Source organism: Lynx canadensis, chromosome X (assembly GCF_007474595.2).
Source record: "Lynx canadensis isolate LIC74 chromosome X, mLynCan4.pri.v2, whole genome shotgun sequence".
NCBI classification, from domain to species: domain Eukaryota; kingdom Metazoa; phylum Chordata; class Mammalia; order Carnivora; family Felidae; genus Lynx; species Lynx canadensis.
The window spans coordinates 83,177,976-83,191,405 of record NC_044321.2 but is presented as its reverse complement, the minus strand read 5'-3'; the positions used below and the strand labels follow the sequence as shown (position 1 = coordinate 83,191,405).

General features: G+C 40.0%; 2 protein-coding genes across 2 annotated transcripts in view; one reads left to right on the top strand and one right to left on the bottom strand.

The window, feature by feature from the left end:
- The window catches only part of IL1RAPL2 (interleukin 1 receptor accessory protein like 2), a 626,232-nt gene that overhangs the window by 453,584 nt on the left and 159,218 nt on the right, over nt 1–13,430 (bottom strand). The gene's annotated exons all lie outside the window — the stretch shown is intronic.
- LOC115507556 (eukaryotic translation initiation factor 1-like) lies at nt 2,147–2,552 on the top strand. The gene has a single exon (XM_032592175.1). The coding sequence runs from the start codon at nt 2,203–2,205 to the stop codon at nt 2,542–2,544; it is 342 nt and encodes a 113-aa protein (XP_032448066.1). The 5' UTR covers nt 2,147–2,202; the 3' UTR covers nt 2,545–2,552.

Here is a 13,430-nt window from a genome sequence, read left to right as displayed (position 1 = left end):
ACATGAGATTATGATTTTAAAAAATACGGCTTTTAGTGTTTTTGTATTTTTGGGTACATACATCCCTATGTTTATTGCAGCATTATTTACGATACCCAAATTATGGAAGCAGCCCAAGTGTCCATTGATTGATGAATGGATAAAGATGTGATTATATATATATATATATATATATATGCACATGCGCACACACACACATACACACACATACATACACACAATGGAATATTATTCAGCAATAAAAAAGAATGAAATCTGGCCATTTGCAACAACATGGATGGAGCTAGAGAGTATAATGCGAAGTGAAATAAGTCAGTCATAGAAAGACAAATCTCATATAATTTCACTCACATGTGGAATTTAAAGAAAAAAAACACATGAGCAAAGGAAAAAAAAGAGAGAGAGGGAGATAAACCAAGAAACAGACTCTAAACTATAAAGAACAAACTGATGATTACCAGAGGGGAGGTGGGTGGGAGGATGGGTTAAATAGATGATAGGGATTAAGGAGTACACTTGTGATGAGCATGGAGTGTTGTATGGAATTGATGAATCACTATATTATACACCTGATTCTAATATAACACTGTATGGTTATTTATTTATTTTATTTAAAAATAAATACATAAATTATGTTTTCAAATAATTCATAAAAATAAAAATTAGGGCTTTTGATTTTTTTAAAAGAAATGACCTTTCATTTTGATGTTTTTGTTTAAAAGGTTTTCCCCTTATCAACTTCCCCACCATCTCCCCACCTTTAGTTTCTTCCCAAATGCTCCATATGCAATTAATTATGAGATCCTCAGAATATATGTGATGAGAGCTCCAACAGCTAAAATATGAGACCATCTGTTAATTTGGAGGCTTTATTAATAAATGATTCTCTATATGTTTTGAGGAACCTCTAGATTTTCCAATAAAGAATCTACATGGCAGATGACAGAGTAGAACATCCTTCAAAAACAATGCTTCTGTGTCAAACAACTGGAATCTATCCTGGCAGTGGTTAGCTAAACATTATGACAACCTCCCAGTGGAGGCATCATGTCAAACAGTTTGTTGTGCTGCTGTTCTAAATGAACACATAGATAGACTGCCTCAGATAATCAGTTGTAAGTGGGAAGTAGAGGCAGCGAAAGATGCTGAAGAAGAGGGGGGAAAATGGAAAAGGTCATCCTTCATAAGCCTCCTTTCAAATGCAGTATTGCTGAGCCCAGTTGCAGTAGAGCAATTGCAATATGGCTCCCCTTGGCTTCATTAGAGCACCAGCCTGTCTGTAACTCTATGATGATAGAACTGCATGCACCTTCAAAAAATGACAGAGCACCACAGGCTTTGGGGAGAAGGGCATGGTGTAAGAGTGAAGGGATAAAGCAGTTTAATTGGTATCTGAGCATAGACAAAAGTCTGAGCTCCATACAACACTGAATCTTTAGATTCAGCTAGAATAAATCCATCTAAAAGAGTTTAGGAACAGCCTCTATACTCTCTTTGTTGCCCTATTCTAGGTTCTGTCTGATAAAGATGACTGATAAAGGATATGACTGATATGACTGATAAAGGATATGACTGATAAAGCTGTAAGGCATGGTCTTTCTCTCCAAGCTGTTTTTAGGATGACCTCTTCAACAGCAGGGAGTATCTGAATACCTCTGGCTACAATCCTAGCACTAATAAGAAATAAGGCAAGTGCTCCATTGTATTTTATCCTATGTTAGTAGAGAGTAAAGGCAATGAGAACACCAGAACTGGGCTTCTAGGACTACAGCATGCATCACTCAGTTCAATATGATGACTTTTAATGGAGAATAAAGAAGAATGTGATAAGAAAGCATGATTAATTTCCCAATATCTTTTCCTGAAATAGCTTGGTTTCTCTTAAAGTCCCCATGTTTTGTAGGGGAAGATGGTGAAGTAGGAAGGATCCTAAGCTCACTTTGTCCCATGGACATACCAAGATAACAGCCATATCAGTGCAACCCATCCAGAAAACAATCCAAACACAGGAAAAAGACACTTTTCACAGTTAGTCATGGAAAGAAGGACACATTGGCCCCAGTCACTAAGCAGCCGCCGAGGACTCAGAAGCCTCCCCCTTGAGCCCCCTCACTTCCCTATGCTGCCCTGTCCCCCCTGACTGCCTTCTCCCACTGCCGCCTTCTGCAGGCCTTTTCCACAGAGGAAAAGGAATTGTATTTTATGTCCGCTATCCAGAACCTCCACTCTTTCGACCCCTTTGCTGATGCAAGTAAGGGTGATGATCTGCTTCCTACTGGCACTGAGGATTATATCCATATAAGAATTCAACAGAGAAATGGAAGGAAGACCCTTACTACTGTCCAAGGGATCGCTGATGATTACGATAAAAAGAAACTAGTGAAGGCATTTAAGAAGAAATTTGCCTGCAATGGTACTGTAATTGAGCATCCAGAATATGGAGAAGTGATTCAGCTACAGGGTGACCAGTGCAAGAACATATGCCAGTTCCTTGTAGAGATTGGATTGGCTAAGGACGACCAGCTGAATGTTCATGGGTTTTAAGTGCTTTTGGCTCACTGAAGCTTAAGTGAGGATTTCCTTGAAATGAGTAGAATTCCCCTTCTATCCCTTGTCACAAGTTTAAAAACCTGTGACAGCTTGTATAATGTAACCATTTGGGGTCTGCTTTTAACTTGGACTAGTGTAACTCCTTCATGCAATAAACTGAAAAGAGCCAGAAAGAAAGAAAGAAAGAAAGAAAGAAAGAAAGAAAAGGAAAAGAAAGACACATTGAAGATAGCAGGAAGGGTGGAAATGTGATTGGAAAGCAAACTCCCTGCAATCCTAACCATAAATGGGAGGGACACTGCAAGCATCCAGAAGGGAGAGAAGCAGACCCCACACCAGACACCCCAGGCAGGCAGGACCTGTATTGGGAAAACAAATACCCATGACATTTGGCTTTGAAAATCACAGGGGCTTAACTGCGTGAGTTTTTTAAACCAGTGGGGCTTAACACCCGAGTATTTTAAAAATCAGCAGAGTCAGCTCTGGATGAGCTGTAGGGTAATAGGAAACTGAGTTCCTACCCTTGAAGAGATAGCATAGCAGTCTTCCCTAGATAAAGCATAGAAGCAGCAGTTTGAAAAGTGCCTGGGGTATACATGAAGGAGATTTATTTACTAATCTCAGAATGCATGCTAAAGGGGCAGGGACTTTTTGGAGAACAAAAGAGCTGGTAGATGTCATTCTCTCCCCAACTCCCCAACCTAGATAGCCACCCTGTAGGAAGGAGCATGAATACTCTTCACTTAATTTGTTACCATCATGTTCCCTACCCCCATATTCTCCTATTATATGCCCCATCCAACCCACACCACTCAGAGAAATCCCTCTAAAGAAGCCCCTGCCTCATTTTGTTCTTGAAGCAGTCCTGGAAGGGACTGCACCACTCCAAAGTGACCCCTGCCCTGGGGAGAGAAGATAACCACACTCACCAGTTTGAATGAAGCCCCAGCAGCTGAACTTTATAAATGGCAGTGCAGAGAGAGTACCTTGCCAATCAGTGCATCTACAGCCCCAGCAGAAAATGTGGGGGTAAGAATTTGGTCTGCCAACCCCACCTATTCGCAAAAGCCTCTCAGCAACAAGGCAGAGAGAGCACCTTGCAGGTCAGTGCTACTGCAGCCCCAACAGACAGACTAGAGTCAGGTATCTGGTTTGTCTGTAGGTCACACCCTCCAACTAAAACCTCAGGGAACAATACAGGGAGAATACCCTATAGATCAGTACAGCCATAGCCCCAGCAAATGGGCTAAGAGCAGGCAGTTGGTCTGACTGCTGACACCACCCAACTACAAGACCATGGAGGCCTCAGCCTAAGCCCTTAACAGCACAAGAACCAAACTCTGCTCACAACAGGCAGAGTGGGCCCTGCAGCCAACTGGACTGAATGCAAATGAGGCCCAGCCATAACAGTAGGTTACACCCAACACACATAGGAGAAACCCCTCAAGTGGCTGATTCAAATGAACTGGGGATATTGCACTATAGGGCACCAAAGGACCTCTTCTTCGTAAGGCCACTACCTTCAAGATCAGAAGACATAACCACATTCCCAATACATACAAACAGACCAAATGTCCTTTCCTAAATGAAAGAACAGGAAAAAAAAAAACAGGAAGGGATAAATGAAATGAACATAAGCAATACGAATGATAAAAAATTCAAAATAATGGTCATAAAGATGCTTACTGGATTTGAGAAAAGAATGGGGGATCTCAGTGAGACCTTCCACATAGAGAGAAAAAATATAAAAATGAATGAATCAGAGATTGGGAACTCAAAAACTGAAAAATTTAAACAGACATAAGAATGAGACAATAGTAGATAAGAAGAGGTAGAAGAATCGATCAGCGAGCTAAAAGACAGAGTACTGTAAAACTATCAAGCTGAACAGCAAAAAGAAAAAAAACAATAATAAAAGAGAATAGGTTAAGGGAACTCAAACACTGTCAAATATAATAACATTTGCATTATAGGGTTCCCAAAAGGAGGATAAATAGAATAGAGGATGAAAGTTATTTGAAGAAATAATAGCTGAAAATTTCCCTAATTTGTGGAAGTAAACAGATATCCAGTTCCAGGAGGCATAGGAAGCTCCCCTCAAAGTCAACTCAAAGAGGTCCACACTAAGACACATAATAATTAAAATGGCAAAAAGTAGTGATAAAGAGAGATTTTAAAAGCAGTAAGAGAAAAGAAAACATTTATATACAACAGAAACCTCACAAGTCTAAAAGCTGATATTTCAGCAGAAACTTTGCAAGCCACAAGGGAATGGTATGATATATTCAAACTGCTAAAAGGAAAAAAAAATATCCTGCAACCAAGAATACACTACCTAGCAAGGCTATCATTCAGAATATAAGAGAGAAAAAGAGTTTCCCAATCAAAAGGTAAAGGAGTTAATAATCACTAAGCCACTCTTACAAGAAATGTTAAAGGGAATTCTTTGAGTTGAAAAAACAGGCCATAGTCAGGAGTAAGAAAATTATGAAAAGAAAAAAATTCATGAGCAAATACAAACATAATAAAAGTAGTAGATTAATTACTTATAAAACCATCATAGAGGTTAAAGCACAAAAGCAGTAAAATCAATTATATCTAGAAAAATCAGTCAAGGGATTCACAGAAAGGGATGTAAAGTATGACAACATATACATTAAATGTCAGGGGCTGTAAAAATGTAGTGTTCTTAGGGGTGCCTGGTTGGCTCAGTTGGTTTAGTGTCCAACTTTGGCTCGGGTCATGATTTTGTGTTCTGTGGGTTCGAGCCCCGTGTCAGGCTCTGTGCTGGCAGCTTAGAGCCTGGAGCCTGCTTCAGATTCTGTGTCTCCCTCTCTCTCTGCCCCTTCCCTGCTCATGCTCTGTCTCTCTCTCTCTGTCAAAAAATAAGTAAACATTAAAAAAATTTAGTGTTCTTAGAATGGATTCAAACTAAAGTGACAATCAATATAGATTACTATATGCATAAAAAGTTATATATGAATCTAATGGTAACCACAGATCAAAAACCTGTATACATAACACAAAAAGCAAAGAGAAAGGAACTCAACTATATCACTAAAGAAAGCCATGAAACCATTAGGGAAGAGAGCAAATGAAGAATGGAACAGAGAAAACAACCATAAAACAAGTTAAAAAATGGCAACAAGTACATATCTATCAGCAATTACTTTGAATGTAATGGACTAAATCCTTTAATCAAAAGACACAGGGTTACTAAATGGATGAAAAAAAACCAAGACCCATCTATATGTTGCCTACAAGAGACTCACTTCAGACCTAAGGACACATGCAGATTAAAGGTGAAGAGATGGAAAAACACGTACCATGCAAACATAAGCAAAAGAAAGTTGGGGTAGTAATACATATGTCAGACAAAATAGACTTTAAAACGAAGACTGCAACAAGAGACAAAGAAGGATACTACATAATCATAAAGGGAACAATCGAACAACAAAATATAACAATTGATTGTATTTATGCACCCAACAGGAAAACACCAAAATATATAAAAACAGTTAATAACAAACATAAAGTAACCAACTGAAAATAATATAATAATAGTTGGGGGACTCTAACATCCCATTTACAACAATGGATAGATCTTCCAGACAGAAAACTAACAAGAAAACAGTGGCTTTGAATGCCACATTGGACCAGACAGATCTAACAGACATATTCAGAACATTCCATACAGTAACAGTGGACTACATATTCTTCTCAAGGGTGCATGAAACATTCCCCAAAATAAACCATGTTAGGCCAGAAAACAAGTCTCAATACATCTAAAAATTTTGAAATCATATCATGCATCTTTTATGACCATAGCAATGTGAAACTAGAAATCAATCACATGAGAAAATCTGGAAGGAACACAGATACATGGAACCTAAGTAACATGCTACTAAAAAATGAATGGGTCAAACCAGAAATTAAACAGGAAATCAAAAAAATACATGGATTACATACAAAACGGGAATCTAACCTCAAAACCAAGAGCACACTGTATACACTGTATGTTAGCCAACTTGACAGTAAATTATATTAAAAAAATAAAAAACTAAAAAGTACATGGAAACAAATGAAAATAAAATGGTACAAAATCTATGGGGTACAGCAAAAGCTGTTCAAACAGGGAAGGTTATAGCAATACAGGCCTACCTCACACCCAAGGGTCCATCAAGAGATGAATGGATAAAGAGGATGTCATGCACACACACGCACACACACAGGAATATTACTCAGCCAACAAAAAGAATTAAATCTTGCCATTTGCAACAACATGGATGGCTCTAGAAAGTATAAGGCTAAGTGCAATAAGTCAGTCAGAGAAAGACAAATACCATATGATTTTTCTCATTGTGGAATTTAGGAAACAAAACAAACAAGGAAAAAAGTTACAAATAATAAAACAGACACTTAAATATAGAGAAAAAACTGGTGGTTACTAGAGGGAAGGAGAGTGGGGGAATGGATGAAATAGGTGAAGGGGATTAAGAGTACACTTATTGTGATGAGTACTGAGTAATTTATAGAATTGATGAATCACTACATTATATACCTGAGACTAATATAACTCTGTACATTAATTATACTGGAACTAAAAAAAGCAAATAAATAAATTAAAAAAATACAAGCCTACCTCAAGAAGCAAAAATTATCTTAAATAAACAACCTAACCTTACACCTAAAGGAGCTAAAAAAAGAGGAATAAACAAAACTTTATTCCAGGAGAGGAAAGAAAATAAATAATATTGGGCATAAATAAATGAAAGTAGGACTAAAACAACAATAGAACAGATCAATGAAACCAGGAGCTGGTTCTTTGAAAAGATCAACAAAATTGGTAATCTGTTAGCCAGACTAAAACAAACAAACAGACAAACAAAAAAGGAAGCAGATTCAAATAAGCAAAATCAGAAATGAAGGGAGATTAATAACAACAGACACCATAGAAATAAAAAGAATTAGGGGCGCCTGGGTGGCTCAGTCGGCTGAGCATCAGACTTCGGCTCAGGTAACTGTCTGTCTCATGGTTCCTGAGTTCAAGCCCCACGTTGGGCTCTGTGCTGACAGCATAGAGCCTGGAGCCTTCTTCGAATTCTATGTCTCCCTCTCTCTCTCTCTGCTCCTCCCCGACTCATGCTCTGTGTCTCTCTTTCCTTCAAAAAATAAATTTAGGATGGTGGCGTAGGAGGACGCGGGCTCACCGCGCGTCCTACTGATCACTTAGATTCCACCTACAACTGCCTAAATAACCCAGAAAACTGCCAGAAGACTAGCAGAGCAAAGTCTCTGGAGCCAAGCGCAGACGAGAGGCCCACGGAAGAGGGTAGGAAGGGCGGAGAGGCGGTGGGCGCTGCACAGACTGGCGGGAGGGAGCCGGGGCGGAGGGGTGGCCCGCTGGCCAAGCAGACCCCCAAGTCTGGCTTGCAAAAGCGGAGGGGCCCGACGGAGTGTGTTCTGACAGCAAGCACGACTTAGCATCTGGGAGGTCATAAGTTAACAGCTCTGCTCAGAGAACGGGAGGGCTGGAGGACAACGGGAGGGAGGGTTGTTGAGCCCCGGACAACAGAGCTCAGCTTGGCAGGGAACAAAGGCGCTCTCCAGTGCCATCTCCCTCGCCCATCCCCCAGCCAAAATCCCAAAGGGAACAAGTTCCTGCCAGGGAACGTGCTTGCACCGCGCAAACACCCAAAGCTGTGCTTCTGCGGATCCATCCCTCCAGCAGGTCTGACTCCCTCCTGGTGCTGCAGGGCCCCTCCCGAAGTGGATCTCCAAAGGAAAAGTGAGCTGAGCCTGCCCCTCCCGCCCCTGTGCACCTTGCCAATCCACCCCAGATAATACGCCAGATCCCCAGCACCAAATCCTGGCAGTGTGCAAGTAGCCCAGACTGGCCATGCCACCCCACAGTGAATCCGCCCCTAGGACAGGGGAAGAGAAGCCACACACCAGTCTGACTGTAGCCCAAGCAGTGGGCTGGGGGCAGAAATCAGGTCTGACTGCGGCCCCGCCCACCAACACAAGTTATTCAAGACAACACAGGGGAAGTGCCCCCCAGTCCTGCACCACTCCAGGGACTATCCAAAATGACGAAACAGAAGAATCCCCCTCAGAAAAACGTCCAGGAAATAACAACAGCTAACGAACTGATCAAAAAGGATTTAAACAATATAACAGAAAGTGAATTTAGAATAACAGTCATAAAATTAATCGCTGGGCTTGAAAACAGTATAAAGGACAGCAGAGAATCTCTTGCTACAGAGATCAAGGCACTAAGGAACAGCCAGGAAGAGCTAAAAAATGCTATCAACGAGCTGCAAAATAAAATGGAGACAACTACGGCTCGGATTGAAGAGGCAGAGGAGAGAATAGGTGAACTAGACGATAAAATTATGGAAAAAGACGAAGCTGAGAAAAAGAGAGATAAAAAAAATCCAGGAGTATGAGGGGAAAATTAGAGAACTAAGTGAGCAACTAAAGAGAAATAATATACACATAATTGGTATTCCAGAGGAGGAAGAGAGAGGGAAAGGTGCTGAAGGGGTACTTGAAGAAATAATAGCTGAGAACTTCCCTGATCTGGGGAAGGAAAAAGGCATTGAAATCCAAGAGGCACAGAGAACTCCTTTCAAACGTAACTTGAATCAACCTTCTGCACGACATATCATAGTGAAACTGGAAAAATACAAGGATAAAGAGAAAATTCTGAAAGCAGCTAGAGATAAACGTGCTCTAACATATAAAGGGAGACCTATAAGACTCGTGACCCATCTCTATACTGAAACTTGGCAGGCCAGAAAGGAATGGCAGGAGATCTTCACTGTGATGAACAGAAAAAAATATGCAGCTGAGAATACTTTATCCACCAAGTCTGTCATTTAGAATAGAAGGAGAGATAAAGGTCTTCCCAAACAAACAAAAACTGAAGGAATTCGTCACCACTAAACCAGCCCTACAAGAGATCTTAAGGGGGATCCTGTGAGACAAAGTACCAGAGACATTGCTACAAGCATGAAACCTATGGACATTGCAATGACTCTAAACCCGTATCTTTCTATAATAACACTGAATGTAAATGGACTAAATGCGCCAACCAAAAGACATAGGGTATCAGAATGGATAAAAAAACAAGACCCATCTATTTGCTGTCTACAAAAGACTCATTTTAGACCTGAGGACACCTTCAGATTGAGAGTGAGGGGATGGAGAACTATTTATCATGCCACTGGAAGTCAAAAGAAAGCTGGAGTAGCCATACTTATATCAGACATACTAGACTTTAAATTAAAGGCTGTAATAAGAGATGAAGAAGGGCATCATATAATAATCACAGGCTCTATCCGTCAGGAAGAGCTAACAGTTATAAATGTCTATGCGCCAAATACGGCAGCCCCCACATATATAAAACAATTACTCACAAACATAAGCAACCTTATTGATAAGAATGTGGTAATTACAGGGGACTTTAACACTCCACTTACAGACATGGATAGATCATCTAGACACACGGTCAATAAAAAAACAAGGGCCCTGAATGATACATTGGATCAGATGGACTTGACAGATATATTTAGAACTCTGCATCCCAAAGCAACAGAATATACTTTCTTCTCGAGTGCACTTGGAACATTCTCCAAGATAGATCACATACTGGGTCACAAAACAGTATACAAGAATTGAGATCATACCATGCATACTTTCAGACCACAATGCTATGAAGCTTGAAATCAACCACAGGAAAAAATCTGGAAAACCTGCAAAAGCATGGAGGTTAAAGAACACCCTACTAAAGAAAGAATGGGTCAACCAGGCAATTAGAGAAGAAATTAAAAAATATATGGAAACAAACGAAAATGAAAATACACCAATCCAAACGCTTTGGGACCCAGCGAAGGCAGTCCTGAGAGGAAAACCATTGCAATCCAGGCCTATCTCAAGAAACAAGAAAAATCCCACATACAAAATCTAACAGCACACCTAAAGGAAATAGAAGCAGAACAGCAAAGACACCCTAAACCCAGCAGAAGAAGAGAAATAATAAAGATCAGAGCAGAAATAAACAATATAGAATCTAAAAAAATCTGTAGAGCAGATCAACGAAACCAAGAGTTGGTTTTTTGAAAAAATAAACAAAATTGACAAACCTCTAGCCATGCTTTTCAAAAGGAAAAGGGAGATGACCCAAATAGATAAAATCATGAATGAAAATGGAATTATTACAACCAATCCCTCAGAGATACAAACAATTATCAGGGAATACTTTGAAAAATTATATGCCAACAAATTGGACAACCTGGAAGAAATGGACAAATTCCTAAACACCCACACTCTTCCAAAACTCAATCTGGAGGAAATAGAAAGCTTGAACAGACCCAAAACCAGCAAAGAAATTGAATCAGTCATCAAAAATCTCCCAACAAATAACAGTCCAAGACCAGACGGCTTCCCAGGGGAGTTCTACCAGACGTTTAAAGCAGAGATAATACCTATCCTTCTCAAGCTATTCCAAAAAATAGAAAGGGAAGGAAAACTTCCAGACTCATTCTAGGAAGCCAGTATTACTTTGATTCCTAAACCAGACAGAGACCCAGTAAAAAAAGAGAACTACAGGCCAATATCCCTGATGAATATGGATGCAAAAATTCTCAATAAGATACTAGCAAATCGAATTCAACAGCATATAAAAAGAATTATTCACCATGATCAAGTGGGATTCATTCCTGGGATGCAGGGCAGGTTCAACATTCGCAAATCAATCAACGTGATACATCACATTAATAAAAGAAAAGATAAAACCCATATGATCCTGTCAATCGATGCAGAAAAGGCCTTTGACAACATTAAGCACCCTTTCTTAATAATAACCCTCGAGCAACCCGGGATAGAAGGAACATACTTAAAGATCATAAAAGCCATTTATGAAAAGCCTATAGCTAACATCATCCTCAATGGGGAAAAACTGAGAGCTTTTTCTCTGAGATCAGGAACATGACAGGGATGTCCACTCTCACCGCTGTTGTTTAACATAGTGCTGGAAGTTCTAGCATCAGCAATCAGTCAACAAAAGGAAATCAAGGGCATCAAAATGGGCAAAGATGAAGTTAAGCTTTCGCTTTTTGCAGATGACATGATATTATACATGGAAAATCCGATAGACTCCACCAGAAGTCTGCTAGAAAAGATACATGAATTTAGCAAATTTGCAGGATACAAAATCAATGTACAGAAATTAGTTGCATCTTATACACTAATAATGAAGCAACAGAAAGACAAATACAGAAACTGATCCCATTCACAATTGCACCAAGAAGCATAAAATACCTAGGAAGAAACCTAACCAAAGATGTACAAGACCTGTATGCTGAAAACTATAGAAAGCTTATGAAGGAAATTGAAGAAGGTATAAAGAAATGGAAAAACATTCCGTGCTCATGGATTGGAAGAATAAATATTGTCAAAATGTCAATACTACCCAAAGCTATCTACACATTCAATGCAATCCCAATCAAAATTGCACGAGCATTCTTCTCAAAACTAGAATAAGCAATCCTAAAATTCATATGGAACCACAAAAGGCCTCAAATAGCCAAAGGAATTTTGAAGAAGAAGGCCAAAGCAGGAGGCATCACAATCCCAGACTTTAGCCTCTACTACAAAGCTGTCATCATCAAGACAGCATGGTATTGGCACAAAAACAGACACATAGACCAATGGAATAGAATAGAAACCCCAGAACTAGACCCACAAACGTATGGCCAACTCATCTTTGACAAAGCAGGAAAGAACATCCAATGGAAAAAAGAAAGTCTCTTTAACAAATGGTGCTGGGAGAACTGGACAGCAAGATGCAGAAGGTTGAAACTAGACCACTTTCTCACACCATTCACAAAAATAAACTCAAAATGGATAAAGGACCTGAATGTGAGACAGGAAACCATCAAAACCTTAGAGGAGAAAGCAGGAAAAGACCTCTCTGACCTCAGCCATAGCAATGTCTTACTCGACACATCCCCAAAGGCAAGGGAATTGAAAGCAAAAATGAACTACTGGGACCTTATGAAGATAAAAAGCTTCTGCACAGGCACAGAAACAACCAACAAAAGTAAAAGGCAACCAACGGAATAGGAAAAGATATTTGCAAATGACATATCAGACAAAGGGCTAGTATCCAAAATCTATAAAGAGCTCACCAAACTCCACACCCAAAAAACAAATAACCCAGTGAAGAAATGGGCAGAAAACATGAATAGACACTTCTCTAAAGAAGACATCCGGATGGCCAACAGGCACATGAAAAGATGCTCAACGTCGCTCCTCATCAGGGAAATACAAATCAAAACCACACTCAAATATCACCTCACACCAGTCAGAGTGGCCAAAATGAACAAATCAGGAGACTATAGATGCTGGAGAGGAGGTGGCGAAACGGGAACCCTCTTGCACTGTTGGTGGGAATGCAAACTGGTGCAGCCACTCTGGAAAACAGAGTGGAGGTTCCTCAGAAAACTAAAAATAGACCTACCCTATGACCCAACAATAGCACTGCTAGGAATTTACCCAAGGGATACAGGAGTGCTGATGCATAGGGGCACTTGTACCCCAATGTTTATAGCAGCACTCTCAACAATAGCCAAATTATGGAAAGAGCCTAAATGTCCATCAACTGATGAATGGATAAAGAAATTGTGGTTTATATACACAATGGAGTACTATGTGGCAATGAGAAAGAACGAAATATGGCCCTTTGTAGCAACATGGATGGAACTGGAGAGTGTGATGCTAAGTGAAATAAGCCATACAGAGAAAGACAGATACCATATGGTTTCACTCTTATGTGGTTCCTGAGAAACTTAACAGAAACCCATGCGGGAGGGGAC